The sequence below is a fragment of the Anser brachyrhynchus genome (assembly GCF_964034855.1).
Source record: "Anser brachyrhynchus genome assembly, chromosome: Z".
Taxonomy (NCBI): domain Eukaryota; kingdom Metazoa; phylum Chordata; class Aves; order Anseriformes; family Anatidae; genus Anser; species Anser brachyrhynchus.
Window position 1 is genome coordinate 18,736,188 of NC_137697.1, and position 16,588 is coordinate 18,752,775.

General features: G+C 36.6%; 1 protein-coding gene across 11 annotated transcripts in view; it reads left to right on the forward strand.

Annotated features, from left to right (window-relative positions):
* The window catches only part of MAST4 (microtubule associated serine/threonine kinase family member 4), a 296,539-nt gene that overhangs the window by 221,483 nt on the left and 58,468 nt on the right, over positions 1-16,588 (forward strand). For all 11 annotated transcript variants that reach the window (XM_080573069.1, XM_080573072.1, XM_080573073.1 and 8 more), the window contains 3 exons: positions 2,876-2,964; positions 10,343-10,412; positions 14,041-14,119. In XM_080573069.1, coding sequence (XP_080429195.1) covers positions 2,876-2,964; positions 10,343-10,412; positions 14,041-14,119 — 238 coding nt within the window. The remainder of the gene's footprint in view (positions 1-2,875; positions 2,965-10,342; positions 10,413-14,040; positions 14,120-16,588) is intronic.

Below are 16,588 nucleotides of genomic sequence, written 5' to 3' on the forward strand. Positions count from 1 at the left end.
ACGCTTTTCCAAATGCAGCCCAGGTTACCGTTGGCCTTCTTGGCCACAAGGGCACATCGCTGGCTTGTGGTCAGCCTGCTGTCCTCCAAGACTCCCAGGTCCTTCTCCTCAGAGCTCCTCTCCAGCAGGTCGCTCCCCAACCTGTACTGATACGTCCCTTTGTTCCTTCCCAGGTGCAGGACTCTACATTTGCTCTTATTAAACCTCATTTGGTTTCTTCCTGCCCATCTCTCCAGCCTGTCCAGGTCTAAAATACTTCACTAGAATGTGATAAGTGAAATTCTTCATACAACTGCAGCCACATCTGAGTAAAGATTTTTTGTAATGGCAGTTCGGGGAAATTTTTAAAATTATGTAAGATCTTGCTGTGGAGGTAATGCCATCCTAGTCCCCATAAATAATTCTTAAAAATAACTGTAAAATCTAGATAACTAGAATTATATATCTTAATTAATGTGTGAAAGATATTGCACTAATTTCACCTGTGGAACGTGAAGTTTGAATTTTAATGTAAAATTGAATACAAAGAGTCTTTTATTTACAAAAAAAAAATTCTGACATAAGTGATAAAACGGTTAATTTCTACATTTAAGTGTAAATGATACTGTACGCATGTATATGGAATCATCTTTGTAGCAAAATTAATGAAGTGTGCATGTGGCCTGGAACTTAAAAGTAAGGTTGGTTTGGTTAGAAAAGGAGAATCATCTACTACCTTTGAAATCTCTTTTGCTGGGAGCATTATCAAGGGATTAGATGATTAAAACCTATGCTTTTTTGTAGGAGATGTGACGATCCCAAATTTTGCACATGCGAAGCTGCCTAATGTCATGTAGTAGGGTCTCTTAACCCCAGCCTGCACCACAGATGCTGCCGTGGTGTCATCAGATCGTTATGGATAGATACAATCTCTTGTGTCCTTTAACAAATGTCTAATGAATACTGAAAGTTTGTGTTGAATTTAGTTTTGGTTTGGAGGATTGCAAATGAACTGTTATTCAAGATCTTTTGAAAGTGTAGCAGGTAAACTAAGGGTTGTCATAGTACGATATAAGAAAAGTTACTGAAATTACAGTGATGTTATAAAGCCAAAAGGAAGTATTTGAACCATTCTTTGATAAGAGAGCAGTTGAATATAGCTCTTAAGCTAGACAAAAATTAGAGAAGGGATGGAACAATGTGGCTTTGAAATTGTTGTCTAATAACATATGGAATATTTGCTTAAGTCTTGTCACTTAAACAGTAGGTTAAATAGTAAGTATGTTAAAAATATTTGTAGTAAGGTCAACTGAATTTAAACATAATATATATAATCCATACTTATAAAATTTTCCCTGTTTGGTCAGCTTAGTAATTGCAGTGTATGTCTTAAAAAAGTTTTGTGTGACTTTTCCTGTACTTTAAATGTGAATCCTTAAAGCATTTATTGCTTTCTTTTCCTACAGTGGTAATAATAAATGTATACTCATGAGTTAATGCATTGTTTAATTGATTATAATAAAGGGATGTGGTAGTTCATTGTGTAATTTACGGAAATAAACTTTGCATTAACCTGTTAAACTGTTGGATATGGCACTCTCAGTGCTTAGCAAAATGTTTTTCAAGGGAAGACTGGTCTTCATTTGACACTTTCTACATATTGCAAATAATTTCTATACTGCTTTATTAGTCTGCATTTCCTCTGACCTTTTTTTCCCTCTAGTAATAATATGGATTACTTTTGAATCTTTTTTACTTTCTATTTATGCTATCCCAGCAGGTTACCCACGTTCATGCCTGCTTGTTTAACTCTATCCCTTCTTTTGCATTTTACTCATCTTGTGATATTCAATTTGATCAGTTTTGCTTCCTGGCTGTTATATAGAGATCATAACGTTAGAAAGTTAGACATGTTAGATGTTTAGAGACATCTACAAATAAGATCTGAGTATGCCTGTGTTGTATTAATGAAATGCTTTTTATAAACGAATATTCCCCCTTTTAATGGTTTTGAGTTTCTATAAACATTTATGGAAAAAAAATCTGATCGTAGTGCTGTAAACATTTGCATATGCACTTAAGCTTATATACAGTTAGTCTTTTTAACTTCAAGATACTATTTTCTTGTGCATGAATGTTTGCAGTCTTGAGGATTTATATTTATGAGAATATTAGTTATAGTAGAAAGGGGAAAAAACACCTCTGCCATCAAATATTTTAAAACGTTATGTTGTATTTAAGAAAAATGTGTCCTTTCTCAAGCTTAATAGATGTGTTAATTTACTATTTATCTTGCCTAATGATCTTGTGATATGGGAAATCAGTGGCTTTGCAAATGAAAAATGTATGAGTAAAAAACAAAACATTCATCTTTGTAGGCATCATCTGTTTCATTGACAAAAGGCACAGATGCAAAATTTAACTCAATAATTAAATTTATAATTATTGTTTCAGAGTCAGATAAATAATTGCTCCTCATGGCATGCTATTTGGAGCTACAGTTCATATAATAGAAATAGGTTTGATCGTTGGTGATTCTAAGCTGAGAATTTTTCAGATTGTGTGTGTATATTTTTAAATATTATAAAAAAATGTATGGCAGAGAAGCAAGCTGCAGACAGGGAAGAACGTTTTATTAATGACTCCACAGGGATATGATATTCTTTGCATTGAACAGCAAACGTGCAAGCCTGACATGTATCCATGGTGCGTTTTCTTTGGAAACTGCTGTCTTTGTCATTATCCAGTATGTTCCTACAAAAACAGCAATAGCTCTGATTTTTAATAAGAGACTGGGAAGTGAAGGAACAAAGAAGCAAAAACTCAAAACGTCCATATGTGGTACATGCTGTGTTTCTAATGATGTCTTTTTTTTTTTTTCTGTTTTTGCCTACAGTTGTAGAACAAGCAACAGGAAGAGTTTGATGGGCAATGGCCAGTCTCCAGCTCTGCCTCGGCCTCATTCACCTCTCTCAGCTCACACAGGTGATTTTTAAATCTATTTTACTGGTGGTATTATTAAATTCTTCAAAATTCTGTATGAGGAGAGGAAAAGACACTCTATCCCACTACGTTTCTTTCTATTGTTGGAAGTAGTGAAAAGTTGCGTATCATTCCATCCAAATTTCTGTTAAGTTTAAATCCATAAATCTTATGGTGACAAGCAGTCCAGAAATATCTAACATGGATCATGTAGCTTTGTTTGTTTTCCATGTATTCTGACAAGTTCTGATGCATTTTCCCCAATTCCTTTTCTGGGCCTAGTACTGTATGAAAAGAATATTAAACAGCTTGTAACACATGGTGAATATAGTGGAATTGGTGAGTAGGGTATTACATTCTATTCGTAGTGCTTTTGTTCCCTAGGATTTATGAAGTTAGGCATGTTACTAGAAGTTTCAGTGCTTCAGTTTCCACAATAATAAATTGGTGATCATTTTGTTTCACTTCTAAAGCATTGAAGCACTTAAGATTGAGTGAAAGTTAGAGATGATATTGTCATCATTTTGAAAAGGAACATTTTTAGGATACCAAAATAGACTAGTACAAAGATTCATTCTCTCTCATGTTTTGGTGTATGGTTACTACCATTGGTTAAAAAAAAAAAAAAAAAAAAAAAAAAAGTAAAGCCCCACAGCAATCCTTGTATGGGCAATGACATTGAGTACTTCATAGAATTGTTCTTGGATGGCGAAAGAGCAATTACAGAGTTTAAGTTGTGTTTTTTAAGAGAATGGTGAGTTTAATACGGCACTTGCAGTTTTCTAGTAGAAACATTGTTAGAGAAAATACAGTGGTTCTCCTCAAACTGATCAGCATGCAAGCAGCAGATGAAAGCTGAATTGGGCAAACACTGAATACTTGCATAAAGTTTTTTAATTTTTTGTCTTACCATCTCAGTAATTCTCAGATTCATGTGGTCGGATGGGGAAGGGGAAGTTGGATGGCACCACGCTGATGAAGTAAATGTATTGTTCAGGGTGCAAATGGTGCATTAGTAGCACCAATTGAAGAAGAGACAGGTTTATTTGTAAGCAACATGGAGAGTGAAGGCTTGTCGCTCTAATAAAGAGGTGTCAAAGCAGTAAGTAGTCCAGAGCTTGAGTACATACAAGATAAAAGCTCTAGGACTGGAGGTTAGAAAGGGGATATGGAGATGTTGATATATACAGCAGGTATTATATATCAGTTATATACGTTAATTACTAATACAGTACATTATATGCGGTCTTCCTCTGTATAGGGCCTGAAGCTAACTGCAGAGATGTTTCATGCTATTGGAAAGTCAGATTTTGATTTGCAGCTGAAATCTGGCAGTAGGTCTTGTGCAAAGACACTTGCAAAGATCATGAGATTTCTAAAATACTTGCTACTTTCAATATGTAAAGTCTTTCTCTTTCTTATAAAAATAGAAAGCAAATATACACTAATGCCATTTCTTTGTGTTCAAACCTTGGTCATTATTATTAATTGTCTTAAGACAGTTGCTGCATATCCTTTGCCTTTAATATGTAAGCTGAAAGCAGTTAAACCTGCTGAAAGCTCCTTTTAGTTTTTGCATGAACTGTGGATACATTCAGGATTGTGGGAGGCAAAGGGCTGCACTGTCAGCTTGGACAACATCTGGTGCCCTGGACACTAATGGGTTTTCCAGCTGAATGCCTGCTGCTGCGTAGGTAGATCATCTGCACCTCCCAGCCTTCAAGTGAGTGATTATCATCTCAGCAAGTCAGGGCATTCAGGTGTCCCCACCTCAACAGTCACAGGAGCTTGTTCCTGTGGGTGATGCTAACCCCTGATGATGAATAATCAAGTGTAACGCTGTTTAATTTTCTCTGTTGTAGAAACAAGGTTTAGCTGTTAGGAGTAATACTATAAATCTTACATGTTTTTGTCTTAATGAAATGCTTCATTTTGTGCCACTAAGAGGACGGTATTGGGAGAAGAACTGCAAGTAGGGAATTGCTTAAAAAGGAGAGCATGAATGTTGTGCTAAAATGAGAAATCTTACAAAATGGGAGCAGAGTTTGTCAGTAGAGTGCTCAGGCTTTGGTTTTGTGGCCAAACCTTCTTAATCTTTTCATAAATGACATTGGCAAAAAATGATTGTAGTTGATGTAAAGTTGGAAGACATCCAGTATGGAACAGCACTGGGAAAACTGTGTTAAGGTGACTGATCTTGAGGACTGCAATAAAAAGTATCAAATTACATAGCAACTTGCAGCATTTTGTGCTTGGAGGACCAGTGACATAAATGTTTACTGTAAGACCTGGACTCATCTGTTAGAAGGAATTTAGAGAAGGACCTGGCTGCATTTTCTGGATCAGAAGATGTTTGGAAGGACCAAGGTAGTGTAGCTTTAAAAGTCAAATCTTAGAAGTTCATACAAAATAAGTAATTTGCAGCTGAATCAGGGAAGGTTTCATGCCACTGTACAATGTCTTGGTTAGATTTCATCTGGAGTGCTGCATGTTTTTACGGTTGTGCATGTTCTGGAGGTCTTGTGTGGAGAAAGGCTTAGTAGGATAGAATGTGAGAGTTTTTCATGCAAGACTAAAAGATTATTACTTGCTTATCTTAGGAAAAGGAAGACTGAGAAGCCTGTGTTGTCATCTGTGAAGTCATCTAAATCAGTCAGAGGCGTATTGGAGGGAGTGGGAAGAAAGATGTATGTTGGTCGTATATACCAGAACATGAGGGTTCCTGAAGAATTTTTCACTAAGAATGGCAGTGACAAATTCTATCTTTCCTGTGGGATTCAGTGTATTTATGAATGGGATTACATGATGGTATTGTCTAAAGCAATATTCCAAGGCCAAAGAGGTCTTGCCTCTACTTGTAATCCCTTTTGTAGGATTTTCTAGGTCAGCAGACATTTTCACATGTTGACTGTTAATTTTCTGGTTTCACTACATTAATACCTGTTGCTTCCATGAGATAATGTTTTGGGTAGACCTGTGTGGAGCCAGGAGTTGGACTAGATGATCCTTGTGGTCCCCTTCCAACTCAGGATATTCTATGATTCTAATTTCATTTGATAGAAGTAGTTTAGCCACACTGCAGTTTAGTAACAAAGAAAGCCATTTAAAATACTAAGTATTTTAGTTGTTTCAGGGTTCAAATTACACTGGAGACATTCATGTGCATCAAATTTAGAGTTGGTTTTCCTGGATTTCTTAACTTTAAACCTGTGGGTTATTTTTTTTTTCTTTAATGTCCAAAGTAGATGATAACGAGTACTGGCTTACTATCGTGCATTTAAAGCAAAGAAAAATGTCTCATACACAGCTTCTATGCTCTTCTGCTTTAGTTATGGTCTGTGTTGACTGCCTTTTGGGGAAAGTAGGACTAGGTTTGTAAGTGAATGAAAATAAATGAAGTCTTGGTGTGTTTTCATGGTGAACTGTCAAAGTACTAAAAGCTAAAGCTAACACAGGGTTCTGAATCTCTTTTTTGAAAGAAAATTGACATTTACAGAACAGAAACTAACATAATTTATTAGTCCAATTGTCATCATATGTAGATTGATAAAAACTTTTGCTAAAACCCAGATTAATATTATTTAAACTTAATCTGATGTGTCAATTTCATAAAATCAAAGAATGGTTAGAAGGGGCCTTAAAGACCACCCAGTCCCACCCCCCTGCCATGGGCAGGGACACTCCCACCAGACCAGGTTGCCCAAAGCCCCATCCAGCCTGGCCTTGAGCACCTCCAGGGATGGGGCACCCACAGCTTCTCTGGGCATATGGAGTACCAGCGTTCACTTACTTCCAGGAGAAATCAGCTTTATGCTACAGGTTCATCTGTATGGTCCCTTCCAACCCAAACCATTCTGTGATTCTAAGCAAGGCAGGAGACTTCAGTGACACCCAGGATGGAACAAGCCAGCTGCTAACCATAACAAGTTATTTAGCATAAAAGTCTATGTGTAGAAGATTTGCCCTGGCAAGCGTGATTTAAGAAGCTTGCATGCCTTCCTTGCTGTAACTGGAGAAGGCCATTTGCTGGCATGAAGCATAATTAATCCAGTTTTTGAAACAGCTTGAGCTCCTCACCTCTGAGCAGATCTCGGCGGAAACACCTGCTGAAGCGTTCAGAATGCTGCTGCTGCCCAGCTGCGTGCTGCTGCTGAATGGCACAGTTTACTGGGGTATGAAACTCAGACCTGTAACTGTTCATGGATTCTTGTGTATTGTTCACTTCACAGCATGGGTTCACACCAAGTAAACAGACACCAGGAACATATGACCTGTTGTTACATTGTATTGCTGTGGTGCTGATGTACTGTAATTCGTTTCAAATGACTGTCAAATAATGACACCAAGACTTCAAACTGGAGCTGTCTCTGATCCATTGGGAATTTGTGATAACAATCATTAATCTGTTATTCCCTCAGTACCAACAGAAAGTGATTGCATCAGAAGTTCTTTATTTTGTAAGTAGACAGCTATTAAAAATACATTAATAATACACATTCCCTGTAACATATGCATTTTTAAAAGATGTGAAACATCTTCCCTCTTTGGCAAAGGCACAGGACTTTTTGAAGCTAATTACAAAACAATCACACAATTTAATTAATCTGGGTATAGTATTCTTAACAATAGCTGCTTGCAAAATGAGACACCCTGTGTATTGTCATGAGGTAAAGTATTGTTTTGGTATGTTGATTGCCTATTCATTGTGCTACTTCTCCCAGAGGATACTTGAGTTAATTACTTGCCTAATGCGTGACCACCAGTCAGGTTTACTTCATCAGGTCAGGAACATCAACAGTAATCTCAGCAGCATAGAGATACCCTAGGCCTAAACATACAGCAGCAAGCAGATCCCAGAGAACAGCGGGATTTGACTAATAAGCAAGCACTGCACATATGGGCAGAGAATTAACTGGCACTGGTTTTTATTTGAAAGTCTCCCAGGTATTGACTTGCAGATGGACTTGGGGGTGGATGAATGCCATGATGGATGAAGGTCACATATAGGACTCTGCTTCTAACCTTTCTTGTTTTTCTGGAACACCACACCTTAAACCTTTAGTAGCACTAGTTGTTGCTCCCATTGTTTGGGGTTTGGATTTTCCATTCTCTGTTTTCAGTCTTGTCTGGGTTCTCAGACGTCTAGATAAGCCCGCAGGATTTAATATCCAGGTATTATGTATATGGCTTTGCCAATCTTGTTGTTTTAAAAGCTCGTTTGCTTTTGGAAATGCTGCTTGCATACTGATTTTCTTACTAACAGTATCTAATATTCTTCCTGAAAAACACTTTGACTTTGGATTTTGTCTGAGAGGAAGTGATCTTTGCCTCTAGTCAGGCAGTAGCAGCACTGTGTCTCCTTGAACCACCCACTGTTGTAGCTATAACATTACTGCATTCTTTGATGTTTTTTGCTTCAGTGTGAAGGATAAGCTTATGTCTGAACTAACTGGTGAACAGTTAGGCATGTCGTTGATGTGTAGGAAATAAGTTTAACTCTGTATAACTTCTAAACAGATGAAAAGAATTTAAGATGCACCCCCCCCCCCCCCCCCCAATCTCCTGATTTGTCAGATTATTTCCTGTCAAATGCTGTTTGTCTCACCACATTTAGCCTAAGTCCCTGCTTCTGTGACAGAGTTTAAGGTAGCTTCTTTGTCTTTTTTCCCTCTTGTCTAAGCTCACAAAGGACTCCCAGTTACAGCTAATTCTTACCAGTGCAGTAGCTAAACTTTGTGACAATGTTTTATCTGCACACTGTTACTTTTTTTTTTTTTTAATCTTATCTTTATTAAATAAGCTCTGGCAGCAGCAAAAGAAATCCAGTTAGCTGTTAAATGAAATGACCTGTTGCTGTCAGTAATTTGGTGTTTTCAGTTCATGCAGGACAAGAATAAATTGTGTTGGCCCCCAAATAAAGATTGAAATCTGTGCCATATGTGTGGCTTTAGATTCCCTCTGGTCTCCCCCCATCCCTTCAGGGAACAAAAATCCTTGCTACCTTGAAATTATCTAGGCCCTCAGAAGTGTCTGAAAAGTAATGAAGAAGCTAGGGTCTTGAGGGGGAGAAGGTAAAGTTGAAAAGACGTAATTTTTCTGTGATAGATAAACGGACAAAAAAGTCTGTGGTATTGGCCAGTGAAAGTGGGATTCTCATCTCCTGGGGCTTTAAGAACAGATGCAAAGACATGATCTAAGCAGAGCTAAAAACACATTTTGCATCTGCTCCTGATTTAAAAAAAAAAAAAAAAAGTCGGGGGAGGGGTTCTCTGTTTACTACCTAATGGTTTCATGATTACACTTTCTGTCATTGAGTGTCTAAGGACATTAACTGTGAAAAACTCAAAGCTCATTCAAAAATTTGAGTAGAAATCAAGGCCACTTGAAGTGTTTTAGGTACTCAATTTGTTGTAGCAGCCTTTTCACATGTAGGTAGTAATTTTCTTCTCAGAAACTAAATAATGATTCTAACTGGATGTGCAGAAGCTTTTTTATCTATTTCTTAACGTTGCAGTCTCATTTATGTCAAAAATAAAAATACTGCAACAAATGCACTGCTTTAATATGTTGATGTTGCAATCTGTCCTTTATTTTAGGAAGGATAGATTTAGCTGTATTCTGGCACTACTTTAAAACTTATCTTTTTAGCTTTTGAGGTGATTTTTATTTTTTGGGTGTCATTCTTATTTCTTTTTTATATACTGTCTTTTCTCTAGTTACATATGTTGAGGAGTCAAGGTGACTGGAACACCTCTCACCACTCATCTTCTTTCCACACTTTCATTGGTCAGAAGGAGGTTGAGTACTGTAATATGAAGAAGTAACCGTCATAAAATTGCAGCTTGGTCACAGTGTACAGTCACTTCTTATCACATACTTGTAGTCAAATTTTGTGCCATGGTCTCACAAAAGTAAAGGGAAAAAAATTATTAAGTGTGTTCTGCCTGCTTATGTGGGGTTAGGAGCTAGGAAAAAAAACTGAAAAATGAAAAATTCACAATAAAGCTCTTGTGAAAATGCTGTAGAGACTTTGAGTAAGGGCTTAATCATGCTAATAATGATTTTGCTATCTTTCAAATACATGTGATTAAGAAACACTTTGTTTCCGTGGTTGAAAATGTATTTCTTTCAAACCAAAATTTTGTACTTTCTCAGGTTGAATGGAGTGTTTCCTATGAGTTAGAAAATTCAGTAACCAAAAGTCAAATGCTAAATGAAATCTCACGTCAAATAAAATTGTATTTCATTTTTTTCAGTGTCCTCAAGAGGAGAAACTCAGAAATTAGTTTTTAACCTGCCTGGAAATGCTAGTGTTAGCATGTCTGAAATGTATTTTCTTTTTTCTAATATGTATTTATTTGTGTATTCCCCCTTCCAACAGGAAACAGTCCTCAAGATAGCCCTAGGAATTTCTCTCCCAGTGCCTCAGCCCACTTTTCTTTTGCACGAAGGTAAGAGTTTGTTTTTAGTACACATCATGCATTTCGCAGAGAGGAAATGTTGTTGGACCCAGATATTAAAAGATGATTGGAAATACATAGCTGTATCTGTCAAGTCTATCACTCAGAATGACAAGTGTTATCTCTGTTAAATAACCTCTTTTAAACCTGATTTGCAACAAAATTGTGCTGTATGATAGATACAGTGGCATCATACATTTTTAAATATATACATCATATTAATGGCTTTTAAATAGATGTACACTGTGTGAAAATAGAGAGATTTCCTCATCCATTTGGGTTCGGAGAAATTATAACCTACATCCATATTTTTCTTATTTTTTTCTTAACAGTGTAAGAAGTGCATGGCATGCAAGAACTGTATCTTAGAGAAAATGAAATAGAAATTCATGAGTTCAGGGCCAGGTTTCACTGGTAGCAGCATCGTCACTGTACATTTAATATCTGACCTTGACCTGTTTCGCTATCTGAACAACTGAGACAGTCAGCTCTGTCATAGGAGTGTTGTGAGGATTAATTAATGTTAGAATTTTTGAAGACCTAAAGTGAATTTGAAGTGATCTATGAAGTAAATTACTATTAGATGAACCATAACTTAAGTTGATTATGTGTCATGGGAGACTGCCTATTTGTGCCACTATGGTTCCGTATCACTTAACACCTTGTCAGCCTACCTCAAATAATATGTTCATTAACTCTAAGCCTGAGAGGGTAGGTAGAGTTTATATTTTGACCCAAGAGTATAGACACAAAAAAAGAAATTGGAGTCCTGTGGCATTTTTTGTCATTAAACAATGCCAGGTATGTAACTGCTGCATTTGCAGTGAGATAGCACTTGCTGCTGTAGCTTTACTGCCTTTATTTTGGGAGTTCATTAAAGCTGCACACACAAGCTCTCAAACGTACTTGTGAAAAAATGGCTAAACGTTTTTTGAAACCTGGAAAGGGGAGAAAGCTTTACACAAGTGTTCCTTTAACTCTTACTTGAAACAAACTTGTCTGCAATAATAGATCATGTCAATCTTTCTGACAGGATATCATGTTACTTTTTTAATCCTTGAAGTATTTCTTTTGAATCTACTTCCTCTTGATAGTATCTTTTTCTTAAAAAAAGGAAAGATGTGTGTTCATAGATTACATTTGTTTGTGAACATATTTTTAGAAAGATTAATTAAATCCTGAAATAGCTTATAATGGAAAAAACAGATGTGAAAGACTGAGCATTATGTAGAAATACAGCAGGCAGGATGTATTTTTCCTTTCACACTCATAATCAACAAAATGTTCAAATAATCATCTTTCTCTGAACCTTAAAATTCAGGAGGAAAAATGAATTCATCTATCAGTGCTTCAGTTTGATTTTGACCATTTTTAGAGTATTGTACAGATACTAGTTTCCAAATGAAAAGTTTTAAATCTTTCATTTAAAGGAGTATTAACACAAGAAGTTTCTGTGATTTCAAAATACTTCACCCTTTTGGTGAGATTCAAAGAAACTTATTTATACCAGTTCCGTGGACACTTTCTTGTGTGTTTATAGCACAAATGCTTGATAACACTTAATTTGAAACAGTGCTGATATAAGAGTTTTTCAGTTTGCTGTGTGTATTGTGGTTATTTCCATATAACCTGTGTGTGGTGGGGATGGAGGCAGAACTCCCCAGGCCACTCTGCAACAGTCAGAAGTGTCAATTTCCTCTGCCCAGAACTGGTGGGTGATGCAGGGGAGTAGCTTGCACTACTTGTATCTGCAACTTAGGCATCTTCTGCCAATACACATGAGTACAGCATGTGTGAGCTGGTGGATCCTGCTTTCTACAGCTTCTGTGAACTGGGTAGGACTGCAGTATGGTCCAGGGACAAGTGGTGTATCAGGGTCTGGGGGAAAATGCTGTAGATGCTTACTAACCTTTTCTTGCTTCTTCCCAATTCAAAAATCCTCCTATTCTTCCTCCTTTGTTTCTTGGATACCTTCTGTGATAACCATCTCCATCTTCAGTGGCCCTTCTGAGTGAGAACTGCTGTATGATGCAGGAGTTCTGTTCTATATAGAAGTCATTCAGTGAGGATATATATTCTGTCTCACAGGTGTGGAATATGTGGGTCTAAGCCATTTTAAATAAATTGCAAGTACTTTGTCTTTCAACTATGAATACACCTTGCTTGTGCAGCTGAGTCAAAATGAAAAGTATTTTTATAATAGTTTGTTAGCCTGGTTGTTGTTCATTCGTAATGGGGAAGGGGAGGAGAATTAATGAATTAAAAACAAAATTGTGGACGAGGAGGAAGTTTTTTCCAGAGTTCAGTCTTTGATGCAGTCACTTGTCCCTCTACCACATGTTCTCTAATAATTTGCACTGTTAAATTATATACTGTCATTTATAATTGACAATATGTTAGATACAATACTTTACCTCTTTTCATATGCTCTGTCTCTTCAAAATTTGGGTTGTAGCTTGTGGATAAATGGGAGTAGGAAATAAGCTGCTGGAGTGGAGAGAGGGAAGGATGTTTTTAGACAGTTACCTTGAAAGGTAGGGAAATTGGATCAAGAGGTTCAAGGTTCATGATCAGTGTTTTCAGACAGTTACCACGCAGGATAAGTTCCATGCAGGGAAGTTGCAGCAAGAGGTTGAAGGTTCCTGATTCATTATGACTTTAGTTCTACTTTGGGAATTTTTTTTTTTTTTTTTTTTGTGCAGATCAGTCTTGAAAGGTGTTCTTTTTACTGGCTGTAAAACAGAGCCTCAGTTCGCCTGTGAACTCTCCCCTAATATAAAATTGTGTGCTAATAAAAAACTACTCCTGTTTTGTTATTTATGTATGTATTTTTTTATTTTTTTTAAACATATTTGATACAATTGTACTCCAGTCATGGGCATCGAAGTGACAGGTAAATTTTACCTCCTCGGAAATTCAAACACCAACCTCATCATTGCTTTTTGGCTTGTCTTTTTGAATGTTTAAGCTCCATGTTGTCTGTGTGTAGCTCACCTGAAGCTGTGAAGAATAGAAATTGGCTTTGGTTATGATTTTTTTTCTTTTCCTGAGTAAGCGTGATTTTTGCTGGTTTTTTTTCCTGATCTACATTTGATTTTGAAAAAAAAAAAGTTTATCTGATCATTCTTTCTAGTTATTTTATATTAGCTTGTTAGTTTGCTGGTATCCTGTACTGATGTCAATTACAGAAGTGTTACCCTTATGTTTCAAGCAAACTATATCGGTTATTTTATAGTTCAGAGCATCACAGTTGGTTTGTTCACAGGTTTTTAATTTGCTTCACATTAATTTTCGTTTGATGAACCTGAGAGTCATGAAGACTCCATGTGTTCAATTTTTATGCATATTAGTGAGAGATCAGTTCTGTCAGTCTGTTCATTCACTTTCTAGTTATTTCATCTCACGGATTTTGACTAGAAAAATGCCCTAAAAAGTCTGTAAGCCCAAATCATCCTTGCTGAATGTTTGTTTATTGTGGTCTGATGTGAAAGTTTACTTCTATTAAAAACCTTGTTTATATCATGCTTTTGGAATGCAGTTTTCCACAATAACACTTTTGCAGATGTTTCTGTGTTAGGGTACTGCAGTGTTCATTTGACTAAACTGAGTTTCACAACAGGACTGATGGTCGCCGCTGGTCTTTGGCCTCCCTTCCTTCTTCTGGCTATGGTACAAACACACCCAGCTCAACTGTTTCTGTAAGTATCCACAATAGTATACTATTACGTGCCCTATCTTCTTAACTGTAGCAAAGGTTCCTTGTTTTTCTTTTTCTTTTTCTTTTTTTTTTTTAAAGAAAAGGCAATGTAGGGTTTTGTGTTCTTTGTTTACTTTGTCTACTTGTTGTATACTTTGAATTAATATGGGATATAAAACTGCTTCACTGATACAGAAGAAGAACTTGAGGTAACTGGTGCTTTGCTTTTACAGATCTTCTTTCTCTGTACGGGAAGCAGTATTTAACTGCCTCCTTTTGATCTATATAGCAGTAGTAGGGAAGACATACTGCCTTATTTTAACCATACGGAAGTTAGGTATTGAGTTTGTGAGTCTCACTTGCTAGCAGAAACCACCCTACAACATGATTCATCTATCCTAGGCTAGACTGCTATCTTAAAATTAGATGAATCACACATTTGCCTGTCTTTTTCATTTGCAATAGTCAGATGTTAGTGCATGATATTAGATGAGATATTTAGCTTTCTAGATGGCTATAATTAGAACAGAAGAATTCCTTAGAATGCATAATAGGATAAATACGGCAGTTTATGTTGTTAGTTTTTGCATGTTAGATCAGTCCTTCTGATGTGATCTCCTATCACACCCAGCCCCATTTTGTGTGCACTGTCTAACTTTTGAAGTGCACCATGGCAGTGCATGTAATTGTGCTCCAATAATAAGGTTAGGTGAGAGAAGTATGAATTTGTACTTCTGCACATGAAAAACTTGTCTGTACTGCAGAGGAAGCACTGAGTCGTCTTACAACCTGGAACTAAGCTATCTTTAGTGATAATCACACCTGAGACTAGGAAGATGCGACTGGGGAGGAAGGCTGCTTTGGAAATGGCAAATAGTGGGCTGTTTGGTTACGTCTCCCGCAATAAAGGGCCTGGTCCTTGCAGATCCAACTATGATTCTTTGAAAAAGGGTAATTTTGTATCGTTAGCCTTGGTTTGTACCTATAGCATTGCACTGTTACAGAAAGTACTGTTTTATGGGTGGTAAATATTACTGGACACCTGATTTTTTTTTTTCCAGTTTTTTTTTTTTAAACGTTTCTGTCAGAGTTTAAGTAAGCTTTCTCTTCTCTTGGATACGTTCTGTTTCTCTTGTGAAGTAGTGGAATTCTACACCCTGTACATTGGTAAAACTTGACCATTTTATACTATGATCAACTCTATTTTATTTTTGTCCACAAAAGCGCTGGAAAATTGAGTCATTTCTGTTTCTTACAATCTTTAAGCCAGGTTGGGGGATCTTATGTATTTTATGAACTGCTCCTCAGCAGCCCTGATTTTTGACCTCAGACCTGTATAGATCATGGCTTTGCCAAAGAAATTGCTTTATTTCACATTAAGTCCTTAAGCACTTCCCATAATGCTCACTCGTACACCTCTTCTTGGAACTAAAACAAATATGCTGTGTTCTTCACTTAAAATATATTGACGTAAAAGGGGTTGTCAGATAATAAGTAATTGCTATAGCAACTCCATCATTGTTAAAAGTAACAGGCTTATGCTACAGAGGAAATGAAAAGCTGTGTTAGAAACGCATAAAAACAGTTTTAATTTTCCATCGACGGGCATAGTTTTTTTCCTTGATAGCTGCAATTTTAAAATGGTAGGTCCATTTTTTTTCTGCTTTCATTACTCTGTATTAAGTTTACTATATGGATGTGCTGGAACATGGAACAACTTTTACATCATGTTCTCATTTCTTTTGGAAAAAAAATCACTCATTTATGGAGTTAAATATCTTAACCTTTGTGATTGTTTTTGAGTTCTGTCTTTATATTCTTTGACATGAAAACATCTTATAAATACTGAACTAGATGCTTTGTGTAGCATTTAACTGTTTCTGATTTGTGGAAGTAAATATTTTCAAATTAAAAAGTTTGGATTTTGTTGAAGAAAGAAGCAGTATAGAATTGATGTCCTTTTTTTATTATTTCTATTATTTTTATTTATTTATTTATTTATTATTTTATTATTATTTATTTTATTTATTATTTATTTATATTTATATTTATTTTTATTATTTTATTATTTCCTTGCTTTTCATTTTTTACCCACTGGATCACAGAATCACAGAATTGAAGGGGTTGGAAGGGACCTCAAGAGATCATCGGGTCCAACCCCCCTGCCAAAGCAGGTTCCTTAGAGCAGGCTGCCCAGGTAGGCGTCCAGACGGGCCTTGAATATCTCCAGAGAAGGAGACTCCACAGCCTCCCTGGGCAGCCTGTCCCAGTGCTCCGTCACCCTCACCGTGAAGAAGTTCTTTTGCATGTTGGTGCGGAACTTCCTGTGCTCCATTTTTTGGCCATTACCCCTTGTCCTGTCCCCACAAACCACTGAAAGGAAGTTGGCCAAATCCCACTGGATGACATATTTGAATCAGAAAATGAAACTGGAAATCTGCCCATTTAATTGGTTTCATGTACTTTTTCA